Source organism: Drosophila arizonae, chromosome 4 (genome assembly GCF_054131065.1).
Source record: "Drosophila arizonae isolate 15081-1271.41 chromosome 4, UAZ_ARI_1.0, whole genome shotgun sequence".
NCBI classification, from domain to species: Eukaryota; Metazoa; Arthropoda; class Insecta; order Diptera; family Drosophilidae; genus Drosophila; species Drosophila arizonae.
The window spans coordinates 16,977,158-17,003,280 of NC_142924.1; the positions used below are offsets into that span (position 1 = coordinate 16,977,158).

Consider the following 26,123-nt stretch of genomic DNA (forward strand, 5'->3'; position numbering starts at 1 on the left):
TCTGCTTCTGCTATCTTTGGTCGCAAATTAATATAGTTTTAAATTATAAATTTATATAATTGAAATAAATTGAAATTTATAACTCAAACTCTTCCCTTCGATATATACACTTTCAATAATTATTTCATTCTAAAAATGCTTAGATTATTATATTTATTATTAATTTATATTGTAGCACTTTCTGCAATTCCTTATGGCAAATGAATTTAATTTAATATAATTTTAAAGTCAACATCAATTTTTTTTAATTAAACAATAATCTATATAATATATATTTTAATTTTTTTTAAGTTGATTTTATTCAAAAAAATAAAAATGATTTATTATGCTATCAACATTAATATAAATTTTTAATATTATACAATATTCTATAATTAATATAACTAATATATATTTCAATTTATTTTTTTTGTTTTTAGGTTGACTTAATTTTAAAATATTAGTAGTTTATTATGTTGTCAACATTAATTTAATTTTTTTAAATTAAAAAATATTCAATAATTAATATAATTCATAAATGTTAAAAGTTATTTTTTATTTTTTAAGTTGATTTCATTCTAAAATATTAATAGTTTTTTAAAATGTATTCTTAATTTCTTCAATAGACATCGTACTTCAGTTCGATATACTTCAATTAATTCCATTCTACAAATTCAAGCACTACATACATATATACATATATACATATACATTTATATATATACATTTTCCTAATGATAATTGTGCAATATTAATCCATAATGTGGTCGAAAGTGGTGCGCCTCCTAAAGAGGAGCGTCCTGCTGATTGCCACCATTATCATAATGGTTGTTTGTCTCATCTGCGTCTCCTTGCTGTCGGGCTACAAGCATAAAACGATTAAAGTGGAGGGCATTGTGATACACTCGTTTCTGGTGATGATATTTTTATTCGTGCTTTGCGACCCAATCAAGTTCCTGCTTCTGGCCGTGGACAGGGCCTGGTGGCCGCGTCGCCGCGACAGCTACTCGGTGGATCGGACTGCCATGATTCATACGCGTCTGCACTATCTGAAGATGAGGCTGAAAATTCTGCGCTCCCAGCTGGTGGCCACGGACAAGCACTGCAACGAGTCCCTGAATCTGCTCTACCAGTCGATCGCGAATGATCTTTGGCTCTACGGCAGGTACTTCTTTCTGCTGATGTGCCTGGTGCTGGTGACCTGGGACCAATTGCTCTGCTACAATACCAAGCATATGGAATCACTGTTTGTGCGCAATAATTCGCACGGCTGGGGACTGGAGAAGGTGTATTCGTTTGATGACTTCTATAAGTTCCTGGAGTCGACACTTGTGGAGCCCTTTGACCCAGACTTCGAGGAGAGTGGATCCAGAAGGTGGATCTATGGCGATAATACCATCAAATTGGGAGTTGTTCGGTTGCGCCAGCTGCGTGTCAAAGAAGGCTATCACATGGGCTGGAAAGATCTAAAGTATGAAGGTAGGGACTATATGAGCCAATGGGAGCTGCCCTATCAGCGATTGCCGTACACGAATAAATATTGGAAAATCTTCACACCCTGGCTGTCCATATATCCCACCCACACCTCCGAGGAAAAGATATTTTTGAACTTTGGCCATCAGGGCTATGCGCACGACTTCAGTGAGCTCTACGGCTACGTAACGCTGCTCGCACGCACCGCCAACAGCAGCCGGCTGATCATTCAATATTTGACGGATCAAAACTGGCTAACACACTCGAAGACCTGCGCCATATTCATGGACTTTACGCTCTTCAATATGGACGCCAACATGTTCACCGTGGCCACGCTGACCCTCGAGCTGACGGCATACGGAACGATTGAGTATGCCGCGCACATTGAGAGCGCCAAACTGCTGATCATCGATGAGTTTGATTCGCTACTCAAGATATTGATAGTGTTCCTTTATATACTGGTCTTTGTGCAGTTCGGCAAGTCGGTCATCATCATGCTCTGGTTCGAGCCGAAAAAGCTGCGCAGCACTTGGAACAAACTGGATTTGGTGATCATCCTGCTGAACATTGCGCTGATCTGTTTGCTGGTCACACATCAGATCCTATTGAACAATCGGCTGCTGAGCGTGGAGAATGCCAGTGTCCTAGTGTTCCTCGACTTTCGCATTCCGGTCCGTGTGCACATTGCAATCGAGGTGATCCTGGGATTTCTCGTTTGCCTTACCACGCTGCGGCTGTGGCGCGTCCTGCAGTTCGCCAGGGTATTCCAATTGATAGCAGCCACGCTGTATGCGGCCTGGAAGGCGTTGGCCAGCACGGCCATGTTGATATTGATATTTTTATTTGCCTTCGGCATGGCCGTGGGCATCATAAATGGCAACTATACGATCGGATTCGCTAGCCTAACGAGGAGCATTATCTCGTCCGTGTGCTTCGCCTTGGGCTTTAAGCGCCAATTGAATCCCGCCGATCTGCTGCACGGCGGCGTCTATCTTGGCCTTATTTTCTACGTTATTCTGGCCTTTTTCATTGTCATTGTGATGATGAATCTGTTTATCACAACGCTCAGGGATTATTTCGGCCATGTGCGGCGAAAAATGGAAGCCAGATTCGTCTACAATCAGATCACTTTTCTGCAATTTCTACGCGCCGAATATGCGCCAATTTTTCGATACTTTCTCGAGCTGCCCTGCTTTAAGAGGGGCTACAAGAGTCACAATCGCACAGTCCACCAGAACATCGAGATCGCATTGCAGACCAGATCGAAGGGATACAGGCCAAAGCTGGTGTTCCACGCCCAAAGCGAGGATCACCTCAAGCAGTTGAAGAACATCGAGAAGAAGGAAGAGCAATTGAAGCACGACAAGTACAAGGAGCGCATCGAGCGGATGCACACGATTGCGGCTCTCATGCAGACGCAATTGGAACTGCTCAACCACCTGCTCTTCACTGAGGCGATGTTAGCTAGAGACTCCGAGGACTCAATGTACGAAGCTTCGGACTCTGGGTCTGAGCAAGAAGACAAGTACCGTAGATAACACAAATCAACTCTATGTCTCCCAAAATATAATAAAGAAATTTACGGTCAACTTGGAGTTTGTCTTTTGTTTCCACTGAATGTTAGTACAGAAGGAAAATATATTTATACATATATTAACTGAACTGAATATTCATTATTAAAAAAGAGATTGTTCTTCATAGTTTGAACTATTCCAAAAATGAAATTTCTTTTTTTTTTTTTTTTGTATTATTTATATTCATATTAAGTTTTACAAAAAGAATGTCCTTTTAAGTCTGAGATATCCGAAAAATTAAATTTGCTTTTTATTCTTAAAAAAAAAAAATATATATATATTCACTAGCGAAATCAGAGAATGTTCTGAAGAAATATTAAAAATGTTTGAAGTAAAAACTTGTAAATATTATATATACATACATATTTTAATTGTTTTTATTTGAAATTAGTTTTTAATTATGTGTGTGTGTTTTTTAAATTTATTTATTATTAATTTATTTCATTTAAATAACTTTCCTTTTTCCTTAAAAAAGTTATTTGTTTATATGGGACACTTTATATTTTATTTAACAACTGTTTGTTATCTTCAGTTATTTTATTCAATTTATTTATTTGTGTCTAGTTTTTCTCATTCAACAATATATATATTATTATTTTTAATTTTTTTTTTATTATTATTATTGTTATTTTTTTTTAAATATATTTTCTGAATTTGAATTGAAATCTAGATGCTTGCGCTTTTTCTGTTAGAGTAGCTGGCCAAGTTTTTACGAAACTACTTTTCAAAATTATATAACGTTATTTTTAGTGCTGGCAGCATCGTCTGGTAATTACCAAAAAAAAAAAAAAAAAAAAATAATAATAATAATAATAATAACAAAAAAATATATATATATAAATTAGTTTCAGCTGCTGTGCCAATCATGCAGCCGAAAACCAGACGCCACTTACTGATGCTGCTGACCACAGCCATCGTCGGGACCTGCATGGGTCTCATGATTTACTTTTCGGGCTTTGACCACGAGAGGATGACTGCGAAGAACGTGCTTATTACTGTGGTCATAGTGCTGTTCTTCGAGAGGACGATTGCCGACCCAATCAAGTTCTTCTTCATCGCTTTGGACATGTCCCTCTGGCCGTATCCCATGGCCAAATATCGGCCGTACCGTAAGGAGGATGACAATATTGAGAACTACAATCGTTTGGATTTTCTGAAGCTGCGCTTGAGGTCAATGAAATCGAAAATGCGGATCACCGAGCGCTACCGCAACGAGCAGCTGAATCTAGAGTTCCGCAACATTATCCACGACCTTCACCTCTATGGCACATACTTTCTGGTGCTAACCGGGGTCGTCCTGGTCTCGCGCAACGAGCTGACCTACTACAATACGGTTACGATGAATAACCTGTTGATGTTTAATCATTCGATCTACGTTGGCCTCAACGAGGTCTATCACCTGAATCAGCTTTTTGATTTCATACAATCGTCACTAGTCGAAGCCTTCAACAAGGGCGACTCCGCCATGGGCATCTCCATTTGGGCGCACATCATGCAGTCGAAGATGCTGGGCGTGGTGCGGCTGCGCCAGCTCCGGCTGGCGAAGGAACAGTTCGGCTACGGCAATCCCGAGTACACGGAGCAGCCCTACAAGCCCGATTGGCAGCTGCCATATCAGCAATACCATTATGCGGACAAGTACTGGCGTGTCTACGATCCCTGGGTGCCCATGGGCCGGAGCGAATTCACCGAGAAGCTTGTGCTCAACTTCAATCACCATGGCCAAATGCACAACTATCCGGAGCTGAAGGGCTATGTGGCGCTGCTCGGTCGCGCCAAGCAGAACAGCCAGAAGGTGCTTGAGTTTCTGTCCGACTACAATTGGCTGACATACAACACGAGCGCCGTCTTCATGGACTTCACGCTCTACAACATCGACGCCGACATGTTCAGCGTGTGCACGCTGTGGGTGGAGCAGACGCCCTTCGGCAGCATCATACCGGGCATGCACTGCGACAGCATTCAGCTGATTGTGAATAGCCTGGAGATATCGTATATGAGACTGTTGATTCTGCTCTACTACGTGATCACGTTCTTGAACTTCATTCAAGCATTCATCGTGAACGTTTGGTACGAGCCGTCCAAGCTGCGCAACATCTGGCTTATAATGGATGCGTTCATCATAGTGGTCAACATATTGCTGATTGCCATGATCGTGTGGCGGGCATCGATTGTGGCCTCGATGCTGAAGAGGCTGGAGGGCGCCAATAAGCTCGAGTTTCTCGACTTTCGCATTCCGGCTCGCCTGTATGTCCTGTGCAATGCTCTCACCGGTTTCCTGATCAGCGCCACCACGCTGCGTCTGTGGAAGGTGCTGCAGTTCGCCCGGGTATTTCAGATATTCACGCGAACCCTGTCCTCGGCCTGGATGCCCCTGCTCATCACGTGCTCGACCATCGTCATCTTCCTGGGGGCGTTCGGCATCGCCACGTGCGTCATCAATGGCAACAACAACACGTACTTCATCCATGCGTTCACCAGTGTTGTTTCCATCTTGTGCTTCTCGTTCGGCTTCAAGACCGAGATCCGGCCCGAGGATCTCTTCCACGGTGGCAAGTACCTGGGCGTTATTCTGTATGCGACCATGGGATTTGTGGTTGTGGTGCTCCTGCTCAATGTCTTCTCCAGTCTGATCAACACGTATTTCATCGAAGCCAAGGTCCTGGGCGACGCCAAGTTCAAGGAGCAAATCACATTCTTTCAGTTCCTGCGCGTGGAGTTCGACCATACTTTCCGAATCCTTGGCAAGGTCTTCTGCGTTGAAAAGTTTTACAAGCGCAACGGACGCACGGTCGCCGAGAACGTCCAAATCATGCTGGACAAGCGCGAGCGCAAGAAGACCGGCCATTCCGTTGAGAAGAACGAGCACTTCCTTCAGGTCGAGTACAGGGAGCGCATTGAGCTGACGCTCTCCATATCGCGCATTTTGAATATACAAATGGAAATACTGGAGAACATACTGTTTGCCGAAATCGAGGAGAAGAAGCAGCAGCACAAGCCACACAAGCCAAAGGGCAAAGAGCCGAAGCCACCCTATGACAGCATGGTATGAGCAGGGGTCGACTCGGCTCGGCTGGGGCAAATAATTTATAATTGCAGTTAGTTTTTGTGTGTTGTTGTTTTTCATTTGGCATTTGTCATTTGCTATTTTCTATTTTCTTTTTCTTTTTTTTTGTTCTTAATTTTTCATTTGCCATTTAATTTTATTTCATTTCGCTGCCCCTGCTGCCTCCTGCTCTGCTGTGTGACTTCACAAATAAATAATTATGCGCAAACAGAGAAAACTTTCGACTTGAAAAGGCTTTTAGGGCAATTTGGTGATGGCTTTGTTGGACTTGTTTGCAAAAACTTGCGCAACCTGAGCAGCCTGGCTGCGGTCCAAAACGGAGTTGACTCATAAGTAGCGCAGCAGCACATCGGGCAGCCGAGCTGAGAGCGCTCGAACAATTGTTATAGGTTGGCAAATAAAAATTTAATACCTCATGCTTTTAGGCTGCTGCTGCTGCTGCTGCTGAAAACTATTTGTGCTGCTCGGTTTTGTGTAATCGGAGGCTGCAGTTATTGTTAGAGCCCACACTAAAGAGAGAGAGGGAGAGAGAGAGAGAGAGAGAGAGAGGGAGAGAAAAATAGGAAACAGTTTCGCAAACATTTTTGATCAACAGCAAATGTAGCTAAACTAAACAATTGCGAGCGGCGCTAAACTTTTGCCCAGCCCTCAGCCACGCCCCACACTCCACGCTCCACCCCCTGACTGTCTGCAACTTTTTTTTGGGTGCATAATGTGTGCACATATGTGACTGTGTGTGTGGGTGTGGGTGTGTGCCACTTGGGAGAATTGTGTAAACTTTTATAATTATTAGCAACAAATGAGCAGTGACAGAGCACTCTTGCAGTCAGTGTAACTTTGGCCAGACAGGACACTGTGTCCCGTTCCCAGTTGCAGGCACAGAAATCACAAATGATTCCTGCCCGCTCTGGCTCAATATAAAAGTTTTAACTACCTGACTATTCGTACAACTATATAGAGGTATGTGTGTGTGTGTGTCTGTGTGTGAGCCAGACACTAAGAAATAGTGTCCCAATCAAAAGTCCTATAAAGTTTTGAATGCTCTAAGTGCGGGGTGGAGCGATAAAAAAAGAACAACAAAAAAACTCTCTAATGCCAGTCCGAGTCGAGCAAGTTTTTATGGAATGTTTTTTAGGAACAGTGCATTAAATGCATGTTAACATATTTTAATGCCAACTTTAAATTGGTGAAATATGCAAGTAAGAGAGCTCTGTCTGCATTTCGGACCCAAAGACAAACTGAAATTGAAGCAATTCCCAGTAAATGTGGCTGGGCTAAAGAGCAACTTAAGTAGATTAAAACAAATCTGAGCAGTTGCAGTCGGGCAGCACTGACTGCATGATACTCACTCTTGCCTTAACTTTAAAATATCGTAGAATAATGATTTTTCTGGCTTAGCACGTCCTTATAAATTTAATGAATCATATTAAAGATATCATAATTGCACACACATCTTTTATACATTTAGAATTTATATTTGTATGTAGCAAATTCAATAAAATATTTGCTTGAAAACAAAGTTCCCCATTTTGAGCAAGACTGTAAAAAAATGACATTTTGTACTGTTCATAAAAATAGCAGGCGAAGCCAAAAATTGTTAAATACTAAAAAATATTGTACAATAATTTTGCTCCCAACGATGCCTTTACATAGCTGTCAACAACAAAACAAAGCTTATGGCAGTTTTGATTTTAGCTACATTCATTCAGTTCCTCTTGACGAGGCAACATCAGCATCAAATTTTCAAGCGCTTGCTTAGAAAATAATTTTTGTCTTAAAACGGAAGTAGAAAGTCTACAGCTAAGGAAGAAGTCTAGCCGTATATTTTTAGAATACAGTAGAATCTGGCTATACCGAAACCGGTTATAGCGTGCGTACGAAAATTCAGGTCCGCAGACAAACGTAGATGAGCAAACTTATACGGCTATATAGCGTCTTCCGGGTATATCGGCGGTCCCTTGAGCGTCGCTATAACCGGTTTCTGCTGTGTATTTAGAACCGACTTAAAGCATTGCAGTTCCGTGAAGATGCAGCTGGATCGCCGTAAAGAGCTCTGCACTGCAAATGCGAAATTCTTCCAGATCTGCGGCGACTATTTCCTGGGCATCCTGCCTTGGTCAGGTGGTCTTAGACTGCTTTGGAGCGCATGTCAAATGATGATTGCAGATAAAGGATGGATGAAGCTGCCAGCCTCTTCACGGTCCTCAGTGGACCTCCATTGCCTGTACCAGGCATACGTCCATAATTGGTCATTTCCCCTCGTCTTCAGCCCCTCAAGACCATTCCATTTTTTATTTATTTATTTCCTTATTTTTGTATACATTTTATAATAATAAAAATACCTTCGACACCCCACAAAATCGATGTGTGAACATTTATGTAGTTGAAATGTTATTTCAAGTAAATGCCAAACAAATCGAAATTCATTTCTCAACACTGCTTTTTGTTCTCGCTTTTATTGCGTTTGCCCCTTGTGGCATTATCCAGCACTCGCTACGTGTCAAAATCGATTAAAAACAGACGGAAAAGTGCAGAGCAAGCAGCGTAAGTGCACAGTGCGCAACATTTTAAGATCATGACGCGGAATATGGAGAAAAATCATAAGCAATCGAAGAAGTCCGGAGCCACGCCGAGCAATGCCGATAAGCAACTAGAGCAGGAGGTGTTGCATGGCGAACACTACGAGCAGAAGAACTCAAAGCACAAGCGAAGACACAAACATGAACTCTCCGAATCGGAAAGCTCGTCCTTTACAGTGTTAAGTCCACTTACAGTTTCGAGTCCGGAGACGGCACAGCCATCAGAGCCATCAGTGCCATTAGAGCCATCAGAGCCATCAGAGCCATCAGAGCCGCAGCAGCTGCTTAATAAACCGTGGCTAAGAGGTACGCGGCTGGATGAAGCACCAGTGGAAAAACCGTCTCTGGAAGCACCGCTGCTGGATTCGCGGCCGGAAGCACCGTGGGAAGAGGCACCGCGGCAAGGGTTATCGCGGCTGGAGGCACTGCGGCGGGACGCACTGCGGCGGGCGGAACTGCGGCAGCAAGCACAGTGGCTCTGCCGTGATCCGTCCGACAAAGAGTAATAACTATAACAAGTCTTTCTATTTAATATATGTATTAATATATATTCTAATAGACAAGCAGCTTGGCGCGAAAATGTAGAGCAGCTACCTGTGGCCTACGTCTTTACCTATTCCGAGCTGGGTTTTGGGTTGTCCGGCTCCAGGGTGGAGCGCCTCAGACCCCCACCCCGCCGCTATTCGAGCTTCGTCATTCCCCAGCTGGAAACCTCCGAGCCAATTGCTGTCTGTAAGGCTAAGGCAAGGACCGTTGAAGAGATGCCAGCCAGCGATAATATGGACTGGATGCACGGCCAGCGCTCTGAGGACTCATCGCCCGAAGCGAAACCCGATGCACCCCGTCTGCCCACGTCGCAGGAGCTTTGGAAGAGGTACGAGGCGTTGCACCGAGGCGAAACAGCCGAGTGGCCACTTTGCTGTTTACTAGGTTCGAGGAGTACACATGAGCCGCCCTCCACGCCCTCACCGTTGCCCTCGCCCGCGTTTCAGTTTGCGCCGAGCCCCGAAAGAGAATGCGAGACCCTCTTCACCCTGGCCCAGAAGGCTGACATCGATACAGCCATCGCGTCCATCGACAACGACAAATTCCCCCACAGAGACGAGTGGGAAAGGAATCTGGAAGTGCTGCAGCAGGATGTGAGCTGTATGAGCATACAATTCGAGAGCATGGATCTCAGCCTGGAAGAGGAGCGGGCCCTGTTGGAATTCATAAAGTCGAACCGCCTGCAAACGCCACTAAGCGACATCAAAAATTACGAAAAGTTGCTGAACTTGGCCAGAAACGAGGAGAAAATAAAAGAGCTGCGTGATACGCTGAGGCCCCAGATATTGAAACAGATGAGGAGCAACAGGTGGATGAGACCAGCTGCAATGGCAGTGATAGAGTCTCTGGAGCCAGATATAGAGCTGCCGGCACTGACACCCGACCCGCCACCCAATCCGCCACACAACCCGCCTCCACAAACACCACCACTACCCCCACCGCAACCACCGCAACCACCGCAACCACTGCCACCACGGCCACCACCGCCGCCGGCACCGTTGCAGAGAATAACTGCAACTGCAACTGTGGAAATTTCAGAGGTCAATCCGCCCATCGTGGTCAACAATGAGGATCTGGAGAAGGCCATCGAGTCGATAATTATTGTGGAGCCGGCGGCGGAGCAGCTACAGCCGGTAAATATCAATGAGTTGATTATATTGGAGGACACAGCGGAGAATCGGCCCACCGGCGAGGCAACGGATCAGCCGGTGATAGTGAGTGTGGGGGGGCTGAAGCCGGAGGACAAGGTCGTGCAGGAGTGGCTGCAACAGGTGGGCCACGATCTGTCGCTCGTGGTGCAAACCCGGATCGAGTCGATGCCCGCCAGTGAGCAGCCAACGGCAGAGCCCATCGATTTCGAGGCAAAGATCAGCGAGTGCAGCCAGCTGCAGCCCAAGGTCAAGCCGGCAGTGGCAAAGGCGGACGCGGGGCAGTGGGAGAGCAGCTATAAGCGCCGGCTGGAGGACTTTGATGAGATCGTGGACCAGAACATGAGCGAGTTTCGCGATCCGCAGAGCAAGCGGCTGCGCATGAAATTTCCATCGGAGCCCGTCAGGAGGAATCTGGAGAGCCTGAAGCGGGTGCTGCAAATGCCGGCGCTGCCCTCGCATCTCGATCAGCGCCTGCAGCAGCTGCGGATCCTGCGCCAGCCGAACAAGCGCAAGGTGGAGCGCACCAACATGTCCATCGAAATGAAGATGGTGCGGATGTACAGCACAGTGCAGGCGAATCGTCGCATCGATGTGAGCCAGCTGGCCCTGGAGCTGGATAATGCGATCTACAATAGTGATATCCAGGTGCTGCAGCAGAGCTACGAGGCCGGCCACATGGCCTGGATCTGGCAGACCGGCAGCATACTGATCGTCAATGCGCGCAGCAAGGCGCTGCTCCTGGACACCCAGCGGACTCTGCTGGCCAAGATTCTGGGTGCCGCCCAGACCATTCAGCTGCCCCACTGCAATGCCGTGCACTCCCAGATGGTGCACATCGCCCAGTTCACCTGGCAGATCAACATCGAGGAGTTCAGCCAATCGTATTCATTGAGCGCCGAGCCGATGCACGATAGCGCCAGGTACGCCCACTACGTGAACAAGACGGTGCCCGGCGTGGTGGCCAAGGTGTACGAGAGTGGTGCCATTCACGTCTACGCGATGACCTCATCCCTGGCCGACACCATGCTGGAGAAGCTCTACCTGCTCACCGCCAACCATCGCAAGCCCAAGTCGACGGCGACTGTGGCCCCCCGGCCCAAGCCCGAATGCAACGGCACATTCATATCACTGTTTCCCACTTGACCACATGCATATGTAGCTTCTCAATTGCCAGTGAAATACACTCAGCCAAACTACAACTAATAAAGAATTTTTCATAGTCCTCTACTCTTTCACGTTGAGTTCAAGAGAAACCCGTTGATTTAAAGAGCGCGCTGAATGGAATGGCACGCAGAAAGCTCGCTCGCTCGCTGCAGAGAGTCGAGTAGATGCTCTCTCGCCCTCTTGCTGCGTGTATTGCTCTCTCGGCTGAGCTTTTGGCAGCTGGCATCGTGGCATCGTGTCAGGCCGCAGCGCTTTTTGGGTTAAAGTCGTGAGTGCTGGCCCATCAAATATGCCATGCGACGGACAACAGGATTTGCGGAGCGCTGGAATTTAATTCATAAGTTAAGTGGCGTGTCCTCGGCCGTATATAGCCAAGGTTAAGTGTGGCTCGCTGCAGCGAAACACGTCAGCACCGACCGACCGACCGACCGACCGTCCGACCGTCCATCCGTCCGAGCGAGTCCCGTTCTGAGGCCCGATTCCTGTCGCCCACTCGCTTAGCGTGTGGGTGTTATTGCCTCTGCCCTCGAGTGGCTTCTGCTGTTAAGGTTTTGCTGCTTGAACACGAAACCGCATGCCCCCTGAAACGTAGAAGACCGCTCCGGCGCAACTTCAACAATTGCCTGGAAATATAATACATGGCTCCCATTGTCTGGGCTGTTTTGGCCATTGTCTGCAGGGCTAAAAGCGTTTCGATTGAATCTGTTTGGCAATGTGTGAGCGCGACAAACAAATTAAGCAAATGACACCGCGAACGAAGCCCTGACCAGCACTAATAGCAACAACAACAACAAGACCGACAACAACAACAACAACAACAATAACATAATCAGACCTTGTCACGCCCACAACAAATGCAAATGCCGCCCCTTACCCACACAATCCCTAGCGATGATTTGCATAAAGAAATAACCCAAAAGGCGATTGGGCCTGGCTGACCTTTTGTATGCCAATTCGAATGGGCGCATGCCCCACCCATTCGGCTGTCCCTCTTTCTGGTTTTTATCGACCTTTTTGATTTGCTTGACACGTTTCAAGCCAACCTACTCGACACTCGACACTCGACACCTACGAATACACAAAAAGCAATGCAGCAAATATTGTAGTAATCAAAAATGCAAATATCACTACGTGAATTGTAAAATATCTCCAATTTGTTTTGCGCTTCTTTTACAGGGTATGTGCATATATTGTATGTATACCCTGGTAGCCGGAGTTTGGGTTAGGCATAGCCCGGAGATAGACATAAATCTGCCGTTGCTTATCACAAAAAGTTAATTGCTTTCCCGTGCTCTCTATTAATTATATTCCATAATTTGTTTAGCCTAATTAGCGGCAGACAGGCGAACAGGATGAGTCGCCTTAGCAAGGACGTTGCCTCGGCCAAAGGTCGGAGTGGGCACGATTTCGAGTGGATCATTAGCAGCAACTCGAATACAAACAGAATTTTGCAATTGGGTCGTTGAAAGTGAATTTGGACATAAATTTATATTCAAATTTATATTTTCTACATTGCAATTAACTATTTTGAGGGCGTCTGTTAGATAGGAAAATGGATAGTAAAATGTATAGTCAGTCATAAATATTTATTTATTTATTACTAGATCCTACAGTAAAATCTTATTTACTCATAAAAGTCTTAGCTAGGCTTAAATATATTTCTATAATTCCATGCATAGAAGAACTTAACTTATTTCCATATAAATTATTTTTTATATTTTAATTGATAGAAAAATTCAATTGAAAATATTCAGCGTTGGTAGAAAAATCTGTTCAAAATTATGTAGTTATTTTATTTTATGTGTTCTTTAGCAGTGGAGAAATTTAAGTTTTTTATATACTATTATATATATATATATATATATTTTTTTTTTATGTAAGTACTACTTATATTTATACTACTTTTATTATATTTTATATATACTTTTAATTTTAATTTATATTTATTTTAATTTAATTTTTAAGATAAACTAATAATATTTGTTTTAGAAAATTAAGTTTAAATTGGTTTGCTATTGTCATTTAAAATTTATTTAAATTTAACTATTCACAAAAAAAAAAAATTAATAAATTATATATAAAATAATTCTTTTAAAATTATATTATTATATTGCGGCTACTCGAATTATGTTTATTTATTTAAAAAACTTGCATTCATATTATATAAAACAAATGCATTATTATATTACGGCTACACGAATCATGTGTATTCAAAAAATAAATAAAAATGCAAAGGTAAAATTTTATATTGCATAGTAAATTTAATTTAATTAAATTTAGAATTTTAAAATTAAAATTTAATTGTATAGTAGTAGAATTGAAAATATCCTCATTTTGGGGATATTAATTTATATGAAAGCTATTCATAATCACAATATATGCTGATATGTATAATTTGAATATTAATATAATTTGGTTTTACCTCACTTTACTTACTGACACCTATCTATTGACTCTATATATATAATCATATCATATATCATATTCAAATCTAATTCAATTTTGTAAAACTTTGCTTGCTTACAAATCGGTTTACTTGCCAAGTAAGTTTCAAGTAGCTCCACAATTCTCACCTTTCTACCTAGATGTAGGTATATCCATCCGCATTTGCATATATCCAGCGCTAATCAAATTATCAACAAAAACTTTTGCTCAACATTATTATAATGTGTAGCTGTCGCCATTTATCAAATTTCTTTACTTAACATGCAGACAACAAATTTAAAAAAAAAAAAAAAAAAAAAAAATGGGTAACTTGTTTACATAAATACATGAATTCTACTTTTTGGCTAGTCCATGTCGCCAGCCATGGAGATGCAGTCGCCATTCGGAGTTTGTTTTGGGCTGGGCGCGTGATTTTTTAATGCAAAATCCGTGTAGTGTTGCGCGCTGCCAAGTTGTTTGGCTGGGCGGGGAGGGGAGGCGTGTGCTTACTCGCGTAGGTTAACAAAGGGCCATGTACCGTTGCTTGTTTTTGCCATTAACAGCAATTACAAATGGCAAACAAAAACGCAAAATGGGCGGCCAACGCGCTGCCCGGACAAGGACGAACTTTTAATTATTTAGAGGCGAACGCGAAAGTCGCACAGTTTTTCACACAACTCTGGTTGCAGTTGCCAGTTTGGGCCATGGCTGTGACTACCCCCATTCCCCACCCGTTGGCCAGGTAAATTCAATTACGCAGCTGCTGTCATTGTAGTTCGGTTTTTGTAATTACAAACAACTTCACCAAGTTGCAACTAATCAAATTACTCGACTGCCGACTCGACTGCCCCCGCCCGCCATTCGCGCAGCTCTGGCTGAGCCTAAACCTATGCGCGGGGCCAAGCAATAAGCGATAACATATGGCGGGGATTTGGCACTGCTTTGCTCGCATGCTAAGGATTTTATCGTCTATCAGCAAGCGCGAGCCCAAAAATGGCTTTTGAAATTGTGCATCAATGCATGAAATGCGCCATGAAAGCATTTCAGATAAACTCGCGAAACTAACAAATAACCATGTGGAAAAGCCACGCGCAAGAGTTTAAAGCCATGTGAGTGAAAGAGGCAGAGAGAGAGGGAGAGAGAGCTAGAGTGAGGCAGAGCATGTGAGTGTATGCTAAGTAAACAGTTTTCAAACATTTAGGCAATTTAAGGGATATGCAGTCGATGATGACGATAGCTTGAAATAGCTTGAGTCTCCGCTTACAACAGCAGCCAGGAAGCAGCTCCATAAGCAACAGCAGTAAGCAAAGGCAGCCTAGGCAACGGAGCAGTGGAAATTCCACGAGAATAAAGCACATTGCTGGAGCCGAAGCAGCGCTCTAACTTGGAGCAACTGAACGCCACAACAACTGAACGACATCCAGCAACAGCAGCACCTAATGAGTCCCCAGATAACAGGGCAAAGCTAAAAGTTGATTTAAAAATATAAATTGCAGCATTACAAATTGTGTAGTTGCATTTTCACTTGTGGCTGAACATTTTCCAAAAAAAAAAAAAAACTTCATGAAATCGAAAATTGACCTTAAGTCTGAATTTGATGAATTTTAGGGCGTACGACGTGATTTACATTAATCAATGGGAAATAACAGTAAAAAGCATGCAAAGTGTTAATGGCTACAAAATGTTTAAACTTTAACTGTGTTTACCAACTGCCTCTGCATTCCAATGAACCACATGACTCACAACTGAATGAAGACGGATTTTGGGTATAAATATGGACTGCCAGCTGCAGTGGGTTATCAATCAGTCCTCAGCTACTCCCAACAGCAGCACCCCCAACAAATCCTCAACATGTTCAAATACGTAAGTATAACCAAAGGAATATCCCTGCAATCCGAAACTCAACTCCAATTGTAACCAGGCCGTTGTCATCTTCGTCGTCGTCGCCGCCGTCTCTGCCAAGCCTGGTCTGCTCCTGGGCAGTCCGTTGGCCTACAGTTCACCAGTTGTGGCTGCTGCTCCTGCTGCAGTAGTTGCTGCTCCGGCTCCTTACGTGACGGCCACCAGCAGCCAGGTCATCGCCCGCAACTACAATGGCATCGCCGCTGCTCCTGTGATCGCTGCTGCTCCAGTTGCTGCTCCAGTCATCGCCAAGTACGCTGCTGCTCCTTTGGCTGCCCCATTGGCTGCTCCTGTTGCTGCTCCAGTCATTGCGAAATATGCCTCTACTCCACTGGCTGCTCCTCTGGCCTACAGCTCACCCCTGACCTACGCCGCTGCTGCTTCCCCTTTTCTGTTTTAAGAATATCTCGCTTAAATTAAATAAACAAAAAGACTACTGAAATATTTATTGTTTCATATGGGAAATGCAAATTTTATTGTTGCTGGGCAAATATTTTTCGTTTTTATTAGCTGCTGTGTCCAAAATCCATAATGAAATTAAATATATACCGATTTATACAATTAACAGCAACAAAAAGCCAAAAGTATATAGACTTGAAACATACGCAATATTATAGTTTCTTCTTGATTTTACATTTAAATTAAAATTGTTTTTAAATTTTTGTAAATAAGTATGGGTTAGACCTTTAAGTTTTTAATAAAAAAATTTGATAACTTCATTGTTGATTTAAGGAAAATTCTCTTATATACCCTGAACCAATTCAAAATGGGAAATCAAGGTATTATGGTTTTGTTTTTAAGGGATTGATGGCACCATTATTTAGGTGAATTATGAATTATAATAAATCAAAAATAACTAAATTTCAAATTCAAATTTAGGATTCAATAAAAAAAAAAAAAAAATAAATAAATAAATAATAATAATAACAATAATAATATTTGAGCTCAATGCATTTCAAGTAATATATTCTGATAATTTGTGAAATGATTTTATTGCAATCCACTCTTCACCAAACTTAAACTTATCAGAGCCTTATATCTAAGATAAAACGAAATTCATTAAATTTTATGTCCATCTTTTATTTCATTCATTTAATTGCAGTCTCGATGATCACAGTTGCATAACTTAGAGTAAGAGGCGTGCTGGGGCAGCATAGCCAAGGGGAGCACTGTAGGCCAGGGGAGCAGCAAATGGAGCCGCCACATACTTGGAGATCACTGGAGCAGGAGCAGCCAGAGGCGCACTCACATAGCTGGCAAACACTGGAGCAGCGGCTATTCCATTATAGTTGCGGGCGAACACCTGGCTACTGGAAGAGGTGACATATGGGGCAGGAGCAGCAATCAGTGGAGCACTATAAGCGAGGGGCGCACCCAGAAGACCTGGCTTGGCAGCAGCGCACGCGATGATGGCAAGGATAACAACGGTCTGCAAAGAAGAACAAAAATATTAATCATTATAAATATAAATTTGAGTGAAATGAAATAAATATTCAACTTACGAATTTGAACATGTTGAATGGATTCGATTTAGTTCTTAGTCTGAAGAGAGCTAAAAAGTCTTTGATGACCTGCAACAGTTCGAGCTGTGGTATTTATACCAAAAGAGGACTACGAGCTCGACCTTACAGTTGCATTTTGTCAATTCGTTGGCCCTACGACGTGTTATACATTAATCAATGGGACAGAGCAGAGGCGATAATGGCTACAAAATGTTAAACTCTAACTGTGTTTACCCACTGCCTCTGCATTCCAATGAACCACATGACTCACAACCGAATGAAGACGGATTTTGGGTATAAATATGGACTGCCAGCTGCAGTGGGTTATCAATCAGTCCTCAGCTACTCCTAACAGCAGCACCCCCAACAAATCATCAACATGTTCAAATACGTAAGTATAACCAAAGGAATATCTCCACAATCCGAAACTTATCTCTTTTTATGACCAGGCCGTTGTCATCCTCGCCATCGTCGCCGCCGTCTCTGCCAAGCCTGGTCTGCTCCTGGGCAGTCCATTGGCCTACAGTGCACCAGTTGTGGCTGCTGCTCCTGCTGCAGTAGTTGCTGCTCCGGCTCCTTACGTGACGGCCACCAGCAGCCAGGTCATCGCCCGCAACTACAATGGCATCGCCGCTGCTCCTGTGATCGCTGCTGCTCCAGTTGCTGCTCCAGTCATCGCCAAGTACGCTGCTGCTCCTTTGGCTGCCCCATTGGCTGCTCCTGTTGCTGCTCCAGTCATTGCGAAATATGCCTCTACTCCACTGGCTGCTCCTCTGGCCTACAGCTCACCCCTGACCTACGCCGCTGCTGCTTCCCCTTTTCTGTTTTAAGAATATCTCGCTTAAATTAAATAAACAAAAAGACTACTGAAATATTTATTGTTTCATATGGGAAATGCAAATTTTATTGTTGCTGGGCAAATATTTTTCGTTTTTATTAGCTGCTGTGTCCAAAATCCATAATGAAATTAAATATATACCGATTTATACAATTAACAGCAACAAAAAGCCAAAAGTATATAGACTTGAAACATACGCAATATTATAGTTTCTTCTTGATTTTACATTTAAATTAAAATTGTTTTTAAATTTTTGTAAATAAGTATGGGTTAGACCTTTAAGTTTTTAATAAAAAAATTTGATAACTTCATTGTTGATTTAAGGAAAATTCTCTTATATACCCTGAACCAATTCAAAATGGGAAATCAAGGTATTATGGTTTTGTTTTTAAGGGATTGATGGCACCATTATTTAGGTGAATTATGAATTATAATAAATCAAAAATAACTAAATTTCAAATTCAAATTTAGGATTCAATAAAAAAAAAAAAAAAATAAATAAATAAATAATAATAATAACAATAATAATATTTGAGCTCAATGCATTTCAAGTAATATATTCTGATAATTTGTGAAATGATTTTATTGCAATCCACTCTTCACCAAACTTAAACTTATCAGAGCCTTATATCTAAGATAAAACGAAATTCATTAAATTTTATGTCCATCTTTTATTTCATTCATTTAATTGCAGTCTCGATGATCACAGTTGCATAACTTAGAGTAAGAGGCGTGCTGGGGCAGCATAGCCAAGGGGAGCACTGTAGGCCAGGGGAGCAGCAAATGGAGCCGCCACATACTTGGAGATCACTGGAGCAGGAGCAGCCAGAGGCGCACTCACATAGCTGGCAAACACTGGAGCAGCGGCTATTCCATTATAGTTGCGGGCGAACACCTGGCTACTGGAAGAGGTGACATATGGGGCAGGAGCAGCAATCAGTGGAGCACTATAAGCGAGGGGCGCACCCAGAAGACCTGGCTTGGCAGCAGCGCACGCGATGATGGCAAGGATAACAACGGTCTGCAAAGAAGAACAAAAATATTAATCATTATAAATATAAATTTGAGTGAAATGAAATAAATATTCAACTTACGAATTTGAACATGTTGAATGGATTCGATTTAGTTCTTAGTCTGAAGAGAGCTAAAAAGTCTTTGATGACCTGCAACAGTTCGAGCTGTGGTATTTATACCAAAAGAGGACTACGAGCTCGACCTTACAGTTGCATTTTGTCAATTCGTTGGCCCTACGACGTGTTATACATTAATCAATGGGACAGAGCAGAGGCGATAATGGCTACAAAATGTTAAACTCTAACTGTGTTTACCCACTGCCTCTGCATTCCAATGAACCACATGACTCACAACCGAATGAAGACGGATTTTGGGTATAAATATGGACTGCCAGCTGCAGTGGGTTATCAATCAGTCCTCAGCTACTCCTAACAGCAGCACCCCCAACAAATCATCAACATGTTCAAATACGTAAGTATAACCAAAGGAATATCTCCACAATCCGAAACTTAACTCTTTTTATGACCAGGCCGTTGTCATCCTCGCCATCGTCGCCGCCGTCTCTGCCAAGCCTGGTCTGCTCCTGGGCAGTCCACTGGCCTACAGTGCACCAGTTGTGGCTGCTGCTCCTGCTGCAGTAGTTGCTGCTCCGGCTCCTTACGTGACGGCCACCAGCAGCCAGGTCATCGCCCGCAACTACAATGGCATCGCCGCTGCTCCTGTGATCGCTGCTGCTCCAGTTGCTGCTCCAGTCATCGCGAAATATGCTGCTGCTCCATTGGCAGCTCCAGTTGCTGCTCCAGTCATCGCCAAGTACGCTGCTGCCCCATTGGCTGCTCCTCTGGCTTATAGCAGTCCCCTGGCCTACAGCTCGCCTTTTGCTTATGCTGCCCGCGCTCCAGTTCTTTTGTAAGGACTCCTCATGTGACTGCAAATAAAACTTAAAATGCTTAATAACTGAAACTTATTGATGGAATTCAAACTGCTGTGGGGCACCTTCATTTGCTTCGGTATTGGAGTCACGTACTCAGGGGAAAACATTTGTTCACAACGTTGTCCAAATAATTGATGCCGAATGTTTCGTGTGGCATTGATATTTCGCATGTGTGTCAAGGTCTCAAAGGGCTGGCTTGCCAAGGTCTCCACAGTTTAATGAACTCTGAAGCAAACGGTTAATTGAGAGACGAAATAATGAGTCAACGCGAAAACATGGTTATACACACATACATATATCTATAAATATTTATAATTGAATCTCAGATAAAAGAATATTTATTGCATTATCACTTTTAATGGAAATTATGTATTATGTTTATTTTATTTTAATTCTAATGCTTTAATATTTGCAAATTTAACATACTAAATATATGAATGATTTTTTATTATTATAGTTTTACAACTTAAAATTTTCAAAATATTTAAAAAATTTTCATGATATTGTATACATTCTTTGATGTTAAATCATTTGATTATTTTTTATTATTTGCATCTCTTAGTTTTTAATTTTTTTATTTTGCCGAGTAAAATTATTTTCCTTACCGTACAGAATATTTGTAATAATAGGAGTAAATTGGCAAAAAAAAGAAAAAATAATAATAATAATAAAAATAATTTTTTATGGGTATAATTATTCATTTAATGCATTGTATGAGAAAATTTCCAATTCTTTCCAATGAATTGATTACCTAAAATTTTAGAAAAATTCAAATATTTATTTATATCTGAATCAGTCCAACAAAATTGGCACAGTGCCTCAATGTCGAGCATTTCAAATAAAAAAAAATTATTATTACGATTTAATTTAAGCGTTATTTATTAAAATATTCCCAAAAATTAATTTCTTCATTTTACAAAAGAACTGGAGCACGGGCGCCATAAACCAAAGGTGAACTGTAGGCCAGGGGACTGCTATAAGCCAGAGGAGCAGCCAAAGGAGCAGCAGCATATTTCGCGATGACTGGAGCAGCGACTGGAGCAGCAGCGATCACAGGAGCAGCGGCGATGCCATTGTAGTTGCGGGCGATGACCTGGCTGCTGGTGGCCGTCACGTAAGGAGCCGGAGCAGCAACGACTGCAGCAGGAGCAGCAGCCACAACTGGTGCGCTGTAGGCCAACGGACTGCCTAGGAGCAGACCAGGCTTGGCAGAGACGGCGGCGACGACGGCGAGGATGACAACGGCCTGGTAATAATAGGAGCTGAGTTTCTGATTGCAGGGATATTCCTTTGGTTATACTTACGTATTTGAACATTTTGAGGATTTGTAGGTGGTGCTGCTGTTGGGAGTAGCTGAGGACTGATTGATAACCCACTGCAGCTGGCAGTCCATATTTATACCCAAAATCCGTCTTCATTCAGTTGTGAGTCATGTGGTTCATTGGAATGCAGAGGCAGTGGGTAAACACAGTTAGAGTTTAACATTTTGTAGCCATTATCGCCTCTGCTCTGTCCCATTGATTAATGTATAACACGTCGTAGGGCCAACGAATTGACAAAATGCAACTGTAAGGTCGAGCTCGTAGTCCTCTTTTGGTATAAATACCACAGCTCGAACTGTGACTTTTTAGCTCTCTTCAGACTAAGAACTAAATCGAATCCATTCAACATGTTCAAATTCGTAAGTTGAATATTTATTTCATTTCACTCAAATTTATATTTATAATGATTAATATTTTTGTTCTTCTTTGCAGACCGTTGTTATCCTTGCCATCATCGCGTGCGCTGCTGCCAAGCCAGGTCTTCTGGGTGCGCCCCTCGCTTATAGTGCTCCACTGATTGCTGCTCCTGCCCCATATGTCACCTCTTCCAGTAGCCAGGTGTTCGCCCGCAACTATAATGGAATAGCCGCTGCTCCAGTGTTTGCCAGCTATGTGAGTGCGCCTCTGGCTGCTCCTGCTCCAGTGATCTCCAAGTATGTTGCGGCTCCATTCGCTGCTCCCTTGGCCTACAGTGCTCCCCTTGGCTATGCTGCCCCAGCACGCCTCTTACTCTAAGTTATGCAACTGTGATCATCGAGACTGAAATTAAATGAATGAAATAAAAGATGGACTTAAAATTTAATGAATTTCGTTTTATCTTGGATATAAGGTTCTGATAAGTGTAACTTGGTGGAAAGTGGATTGCAATAAAATCATTTCACAAATTATCAGAATATATTACTTGAAATGCTTTGAGCTCAAATATTAATATTATTATTATTTATTTATTTTTTTTATTGAATCCTAAATTTGAATTTGAAATTTAGGTTTTTTTGATTTATGATAATTCATAAATTCACCTAAATAATGGTGCCATCAATCCCTTAAAAACAAAACCATAATACCTTGATTTCCCATTTCGAATTGGTTCAGGGTATATAAGAGAATTTTTTTTAAATCAAGAATGAGTTATCAAATTTTTTATATTAAAAACTTAAAGGTCTAACCCATACTTATTTACAAAAATTTAAAAACAATTTTAATTTAAATGTAAAATCAAGAAGAAACTATAATATTGCGTATGTTTCAAGTCTATATACTTTTGGCTTATTGTTATAATTGTATAAATCGGTATGTATTTAATTTCATTATGGATTTTGGACACAGCAGCTAATAAAAACGAAAAATATTTGCCCAGCAACAATAAAATTTGCATTTCCCATATGAAACAATAAATATTTCAGTAGTCTTTTTGTTTATTTAATTTAAGCGAGATATTCTTAAAACAGAAAAGGGGAAGCAGCAGCGGCGTAGGTCAGGGGTGAGCTGTAGGCCAGAGGAGCAGCCAGTGGAGTAGAGGCATATTTCGCAATGACTGGAGCAGCAACAGGAGCAGCCAATGGGGCAGCCAAAGGAGCAGCAGCATACTTGGCGATGACTGGAGCAGCAACTGGAGCAGCAGCGATGACTGGAGCAGCGGCGATGCCATTGTAGTTGCGGGCGATGACCTGGCTGCTGGTGGCCGTCACGTAAGGAGCCGGAGCAGCAACTACTGCAGCAGGAGCAGCAGCCACAACTGGTGAACTGTAGGCCAACGGACTGCCCAGGAGCAGACCAGGCTTGGCAGAGACGGCGGCGACGACGGCGAGGATGACAACGGCCTGGTTACAATTGGAGTTGAATTTCGGATTGTGGAGATATTCCTTTGGTTATACTTACGTATTTGAACATGTTGAGGATTTGTAGGTGGTGCTGCTGTTGGGAGTAGCTGAGGACTGATTGATAACCCACTGCAGCTGGCAGTCCATATTTATACCCAAAATCCGTCTTCATTCAGTTGTGATTCGTGTGGTTCATTGAAATGCAAAGGCAGTTGGTAGACTTAGTTAAAGTTTTACATTTCGTAGTCATTATCGCGTGGCTCTTTGTGTTATTTCCCACTGATTAATGTATATCACGTCGTGAGACTAAAAATGCGAAAAGTGCAGCTTAAGGTCAATGTTGTTGAGTTCCTTGCAGTTGAGCTAGGAATATTTCTTTTCTTGTGTCTGTCTATTTATTTGATTTTATTTTTATTTTTGGTCATTTCGTAAGCTATACGCATTTATATTGATTATTCGTTTTTATGCTACAGCAGCATTTGTGGTTGCACCTTAAGTTAAATACTCGCCTCTGTTTCAAGAACTTTCGATGTGATGTAACATGCTGAATATATATAAAGAAAAAAATATGTAATCTTTGAATTTATGTCAACTTTGCGTATTTCTGTGCATCCATTGCTTATTCTAATTGGAATTGCGGCTCGGCCATAAACAAAAGGTCCGTAACGGCAACGACCGTTGGCCAATTGGATTGCAGGTCACGTAGGCCACGTTAAAAATATTGTCAACACTGGCGAAGCGACGCGTGACATTAAAGTGTCCAAAAGCAACTTTGAATTTGTTTTGAAAAAAGACATGCAATTATGTCAAGGTCATGGGGAAATGGACAGCAAACCGTTAACTGAAAGACAAAGCCCGAATTTAATTATAGTAAATAAAGTGCATATGGAATTTGTGACAGATCAATTATATGTATATAAAAAAAAAAGTCAAAGGTTAAAAACTGCAGTTGAATTGTTTAGTTGAAGAATTTAAAAAATTTTATTTTATGTATAATAGAATTTTGAGATACTAAGAATAGGATCAGATATAATAGAAATGTCTTATACTTTTACGACAATGACTTGTTAATACTTAAATATATTTTTGTAAATAAATCATTGAACAGAACAAAATTTTTATTGAATAAACTAAACTAAAACTTAATTAAAACAAAATAATTTTTTTTTTTATTTTAATGTTTTTTTTAATGTTTTTTAGATCACTTTACAGTACTCAACCCCTAGTTTTATAAAGAATACTGAATTTACATATGGATGCTTACCTAGCAGAACGTTAAATTAAAAACCTAATTAAATCATATAACATATATTTTTAAATTTATATTATGCATTTGTGAATGATCTGCAGCTGGGATCTATTAGGAGTTTTATGAAATAAATGTAGTTTCTCTAATTGAATTTATAATATAATATATATCTATTTTATTTATTTTTTTTTTGTTACGAAAATTTTAAATAAACCTTAGAACTATTTGTCCAAGGCCATTGGGCTATAAATATAATAATATAATTCCTTAAGGCTTGTAGAGCTTATCCATTAAATATTGTTCCAAATTTATCATAAATATTAACAATTTTTTTTTTTTTAATTTGTTTAATAGTTATTTAATTACATATTAGTTACATTTTTACATCGAATCACAGAATACATTTTGTTTAACCCAAGAGCGGCGCTGGAGCAGCAGCATAGCTCAGCGGTGCCAAAGGTGCAGCGGCGTATCTGGCGTACAGTGGAGCTGCCAGGGGAGCCGCAGCGTACTTGGCAATCAGAGGTGCAGCCAGGGGAGCAGCTGCGTACCTAGAAATCAAAGGAGCAGCCAGAGGAGCAGCCAGAGGAGCAGCCAGAGGAGCAGCGATGGGTGCTGCTAGAGGAGCAGCAAGAGGCGCCACAGCCCTGGCAACTGGAGCAACTGGTGCGACTGGAGCGATTGGAGCGACTGGAACCTGAGCAATCAAGGGAGCGGTGGCAATGCCATTGAAGTTCCTGGCCACCACTTGGCTGCTGGTCGCAGTTATGACAGGTGCAGGGGCAGCCAGGAGGGCGGCAGGAGCAGCGAGCGGTGCGTGCAGCAAACCTGGTTTGCCGGCGACGCAGGCAATCAGAGCGCAGAGGACAACGGCCTGAAGAGAGTGTAGAAGGACATGTGGAATGAGTAACAGGAGCAGGACAACATAATATGTAGACAACTTACGTATTTGAACATGTTGAGGGATTTCTGATTGCTTTTTGGAGTTGCCACTTGAAAAGCGAAACTGTGTTTGATGACATGTCTTCGTTTTCGATTTATTTTTATAGCAAATCAAAACGCACGTGACGGACGCGCAATAGAGAGAGAGAGAGAGAGAGAGAGAAAACAAAATGAAGAAGTCCAAAGAGAAGAAGACAGCAAAAAAATAAAAAAGTCTAAATTAGCATGCAGAACGCGCAGGCAAAGTAAAGCAAAGCCAAGCAGCCGAAACGCAGACGCACCTGGGCTAACTGTAACGGTAACTGTGTGGAGGCGTTGGCTAATATTGCAATTTGATTTTATTTTCAAGTGCATAAGCCTCAAGCTGCAAATGATCGGTAAAACTTTTGATGAATGAACAGCTAAGAATGAGAGATGATTGATAGGCTGATGAATTATAGAACAGAAATGCCAATATGTATTATATTATTTTTGCTTTCATTTCTGGTTGAATGTTACTATACTTCTTTCACTGTAATTCTCTGTATACATCTCTATCTCTCTCTCTCTCTCGATCGTTAGCTTTGCCTCTGTTTCCCTAATTTATACATTCTGTTTCAGCTATCCCTCCTTCCATTAATTCTATCTCTCGTATTCCATTTGT

General features: G+C 42.0%; 11 protein-coding genes across 12 annotated transcripts; 6 read left to right on the plus strand and 5 right to left on the minus strand.

The window, feature by feature from the left end:
* Positions 1–740: 740 nt before the first annotated feature.
* Positions 741–2,990, plus strand: LOC149269283 (polycystin-2-like protein 2). Its single transcript, XM_089467064.1, has one exon. It carries the CDS (start codon positions 741–743, stop codon positions 2,988–2,990), a length of 2,250 nt encoding a protein of 749 aa, XP_089323190.1.
* Positions 2,991–3,693: 703 nt separating this feature from the next.
* Positions 3,694–6,301, plus strand: LOC149269284 (polycystin-2-like protein 1). The gene is made up of 2 exons (XM_089466976.1): positions 3,694–3,794; positions 3,872–6,301. Exon 2 carries the CDS (start codon positions 3,892–3,894, stop codon positions 6,076–6,078), a length of 2,187 nt encoding a protein of 728 aa, XP_089323102.1. The 5' UTR covers positions 3,694–3,794; positions 3,872–3,891; the 3' UTR covers positions 6,079–6,301.
* A 2,180-nt stretch (positions 6,302–8,481) lies between these two features.
* ms(3)76Ba (male sterile (3) 76Ba) lies at positions 8,482–11,579 on the plus strand. The gene is made up of 2 exons (XM_089466975.1): positions 8,482–9,174; positions 9,232–11,579. The coding sequence occupies exons 1-2, from the start codon at positions 8,669–8,671 to the stop codon at positions 11,510–11,512; spliced, it is 2,787 nt and encodes a 928-aa protein (XP_089323101.1). The 5' UTR covers positions 8,482–8,668; the 3' UTR covers positions 11,513–11,579.
* A 4,092-nt stretch (positions 11,580–15,671) lies between these two features.
* On the plus strand, positions 15,672–16,301 carry LOC149269286 (uncharacterized). Its single transcript, XM_089466661.1, has 2 exons — positions 15,672–15,820; positions 15,879–16,301. The coding sequence occupies exons 1-2, from the start codon at positions 15,707–15,709 to the stop codon at positions 16,257–16,259; spliced, it is 495 nt and encodes a 164-aa protein (XP_089322787.1). The 5' UTR covers positions 15,672–15,706; the 3' UTR covers positions 16,260–16,301.
* A 617-nt stretch (positions 16,302–16,918) lies between these two features.
* On the minus strand, positions 16,919–17,444 carry LOC149269287 (uncharacterized). Its single transcript, XM_089466667.1, has 2 exons — positions 17,362–17,444; positions 16,919–17,288 (listed from the first exon to the last, which is right to left on the minus strand). Exons 1-2 carry the CDS (start codon positions 17,371–17,373, stop codon positions 16,986–16,988), a joined length of 315 nt encoding a protein of 104 aa, XP_089322793.1. The 5' UTR covers positions 17,374–17,444; the 3' UTR covers positions 16,919–16,985.
* Positions 17,445–17,644: 200 nt separating this feature from the next.
* Positions 17,645–20,170, plus strand: LOC149269288 (uncharacterized). 2 transcript variants are annotated; one of them, XM_089466666.1, is made up of 2 exons: positions 17,645–17,752; positions 17,811–18,233. In XM_089466666.1, the coding sequence occupies exons 1-2, from the start codon at positions 17,741–17,743 to the stop codon at positions 18,189–18,191; spliced, it is 393 nt and encodes a 130-aa protein (XP_089322792.1). In that variant the 5' UTR covers positions 17,645–17,740; the 3' UTR covers positions 18,192–18,233. The 2 variants fall into 2 exon arrangements, with proteins under 2 accessions (XP_089322792.1, XP_089322791.1); XM_089466665.1 differs by lacking the exons at positions 17,645–17,752; positions 17,811–18,233 and adding exons at positions 19,558–19,684; positions 19,743–20,170.
* LOC149269289 (uncharacterized) lies at positions 18,851–19,376 on the minus strand. The gene is made up of 2 exons (XM_089466668.1): positions 19,294–19,376; positions 18,851–19,220 (listed from the first exon to the last, which is right to left on the minus strand). Exons 1-2 carry the CDS (start codon positions 19,303–19,305, stop codon positions 18,918–18,920), a joined length of 315 nt encoding a protein of 104 aa, XP_089322794.1. The 5' UTR covers positions 19,306–19,376; the 3' UTR covers positions 18,851–18,917.
* Positions 20,171–20,996: 826 nt separating the features above from the next.
* On the minus strand, positions 20,997–21,607 carry LOC149269290 (uncharacterized). Its single transcript, XM_089466663.1, has 2 exons — positions 21,452–21,607; positions 20,997–21,393 (listed from the first exon to the last, which is right to left on the minus strand). Exons 1-2 carry the CDS (start codon positions 21,563–21,565, stop codon positions 21,061–21,063), a joined length of 447 nt encoding a protein of 148 aa, XP_089322789.1. The 5' UTR covers positions 21,566–21,607; the 3' UTR covers positions 20,997–21,060.
* Positions 21,608–21,773: 166 nt separating this feature from the next.
* Positions 21,774–22,271, plus strand: LOC149269291 (uncharacterized). The gene is made up of 2 exons (XM_089466669.1): positions 21,774–21,828; positions 21,902–22,271. Exons 1-2 carry the CDS (start codon positions 21,817–21,819, stop codon positions 22,202–22,204), a joined length of 315 nt encoding a protein of 104 aa, XP_089322795.1. The 5' UTR covers positions 21,774–21,816; the 3' UTR covers positions 22,205–22,271.
* A 595-nt stretch (positions 22,272–22,866) lies between these two features.
* LOC149269292 (uncharacterized) lies at positions 22,867–23,505 on the minus strand. Its single transcript, XM_089466660.1, has 2 exons — positions 23,348–23,505; positions 22,867–23,289 (listed from the first exon to the last, which is right to left on the minus strand). Exons 1-2 carry the CDS (start codon positions 23,459–23,461, stop codon positions 22,909–22,911), a joined length of 495 nt encoding a protein of 164 aa, XP_089322786.1. The 5' UTR covers positions 23,462–23,505; the 3' UTR covers positions 22,867–22,908.
* A 1,360-nt stretch (positions 23,506–24,865) lies between these two features.
* On the minus strand, positions 24,866–25,621 carry LOC149269293 (uncharacterized). The gene is made up of 2 exons (XM_089466662.1): positions 25,484–25,621; positions 24,866–25,412 (listed from the first exon to the last, which is right to left on the minus strand). Exons 1-2 carry the CDS (start codon positions 25,493–25,495, stop codon positions 24,948–24,950), a joined length of 477 nt encoding a protein of 158 aa, XP_089322788.1. The 5' UTR covers positions 25,496–25,621; the 3' UTR covers positions 24,866–24,947.
* Positions 25,622–26,123: the final 502 nt, after the last annotated feature.

What these genes read in the sequence shown, in the direction of transcription:
- LOC149269283 (XM_089467064.1), top strand. Translation starts at nt 741, where the DNA reads ATGTGGTCGAAAGTGGTGCGCCTCCTAAAGAGGAGCGTCCTGCTGATT.
- LOC149269284 (XM_089466976.1), top strand. Translation starts at nt 3,892, where the DNA reads ATGCAGCCGAAAACCAGACGCCACTTACTGATGCTGCTGACCACAGCC.
- LOC149269286 (XM_089466661.1), top strand. Translation starts at nt 15,707, where the DNA reads ATGAAGACGGATTTTGGGTATAAATATGGACTGCCAGCTGCAGTGGGT. An exon ending in TCCTCAACATGTTCAAATAC is followed by an intron (nt 15,821 to 15,878) that starts GTAAGTATAACC and finishes AATTGTAACCAG; the next exon opens with GCCGTTGTCATCTTCGTCGT.
- LOC149269290 (XM_089466663.1), bottom strand. Translation starts at nt 21,565, where the DNA reads ATGAAGACGGATTTTGGGTATAAATATGGACTGCCAGCTGCAGTGGGT. An exon ending in TCCTCAAAATGTTCAAATAC is followed by an intron (nt 21,394 to 21,451) that starts GTAAGTATAACC and finishes TATTATTACCAG; the next exon opens with GCCGTTGTCATCCTCGCCGT.
- LOC149269292 (XM_089466660.1), bottom strand. Translation starts at nt 23,461, where the DNA reads ATGAAGACGGATTTTGGGTATAAATATGGACTGCCAGCTGCAGTGGGT. An exon ending in TCCTCAACATGTTCAAATAC is followed by an intron (nt 23,290 to 23,347) that starts GTAAGTATAACC and finishes AATTGTAACCAG; the next exon opens with GCCGTTGTCATCCTCGCCGT.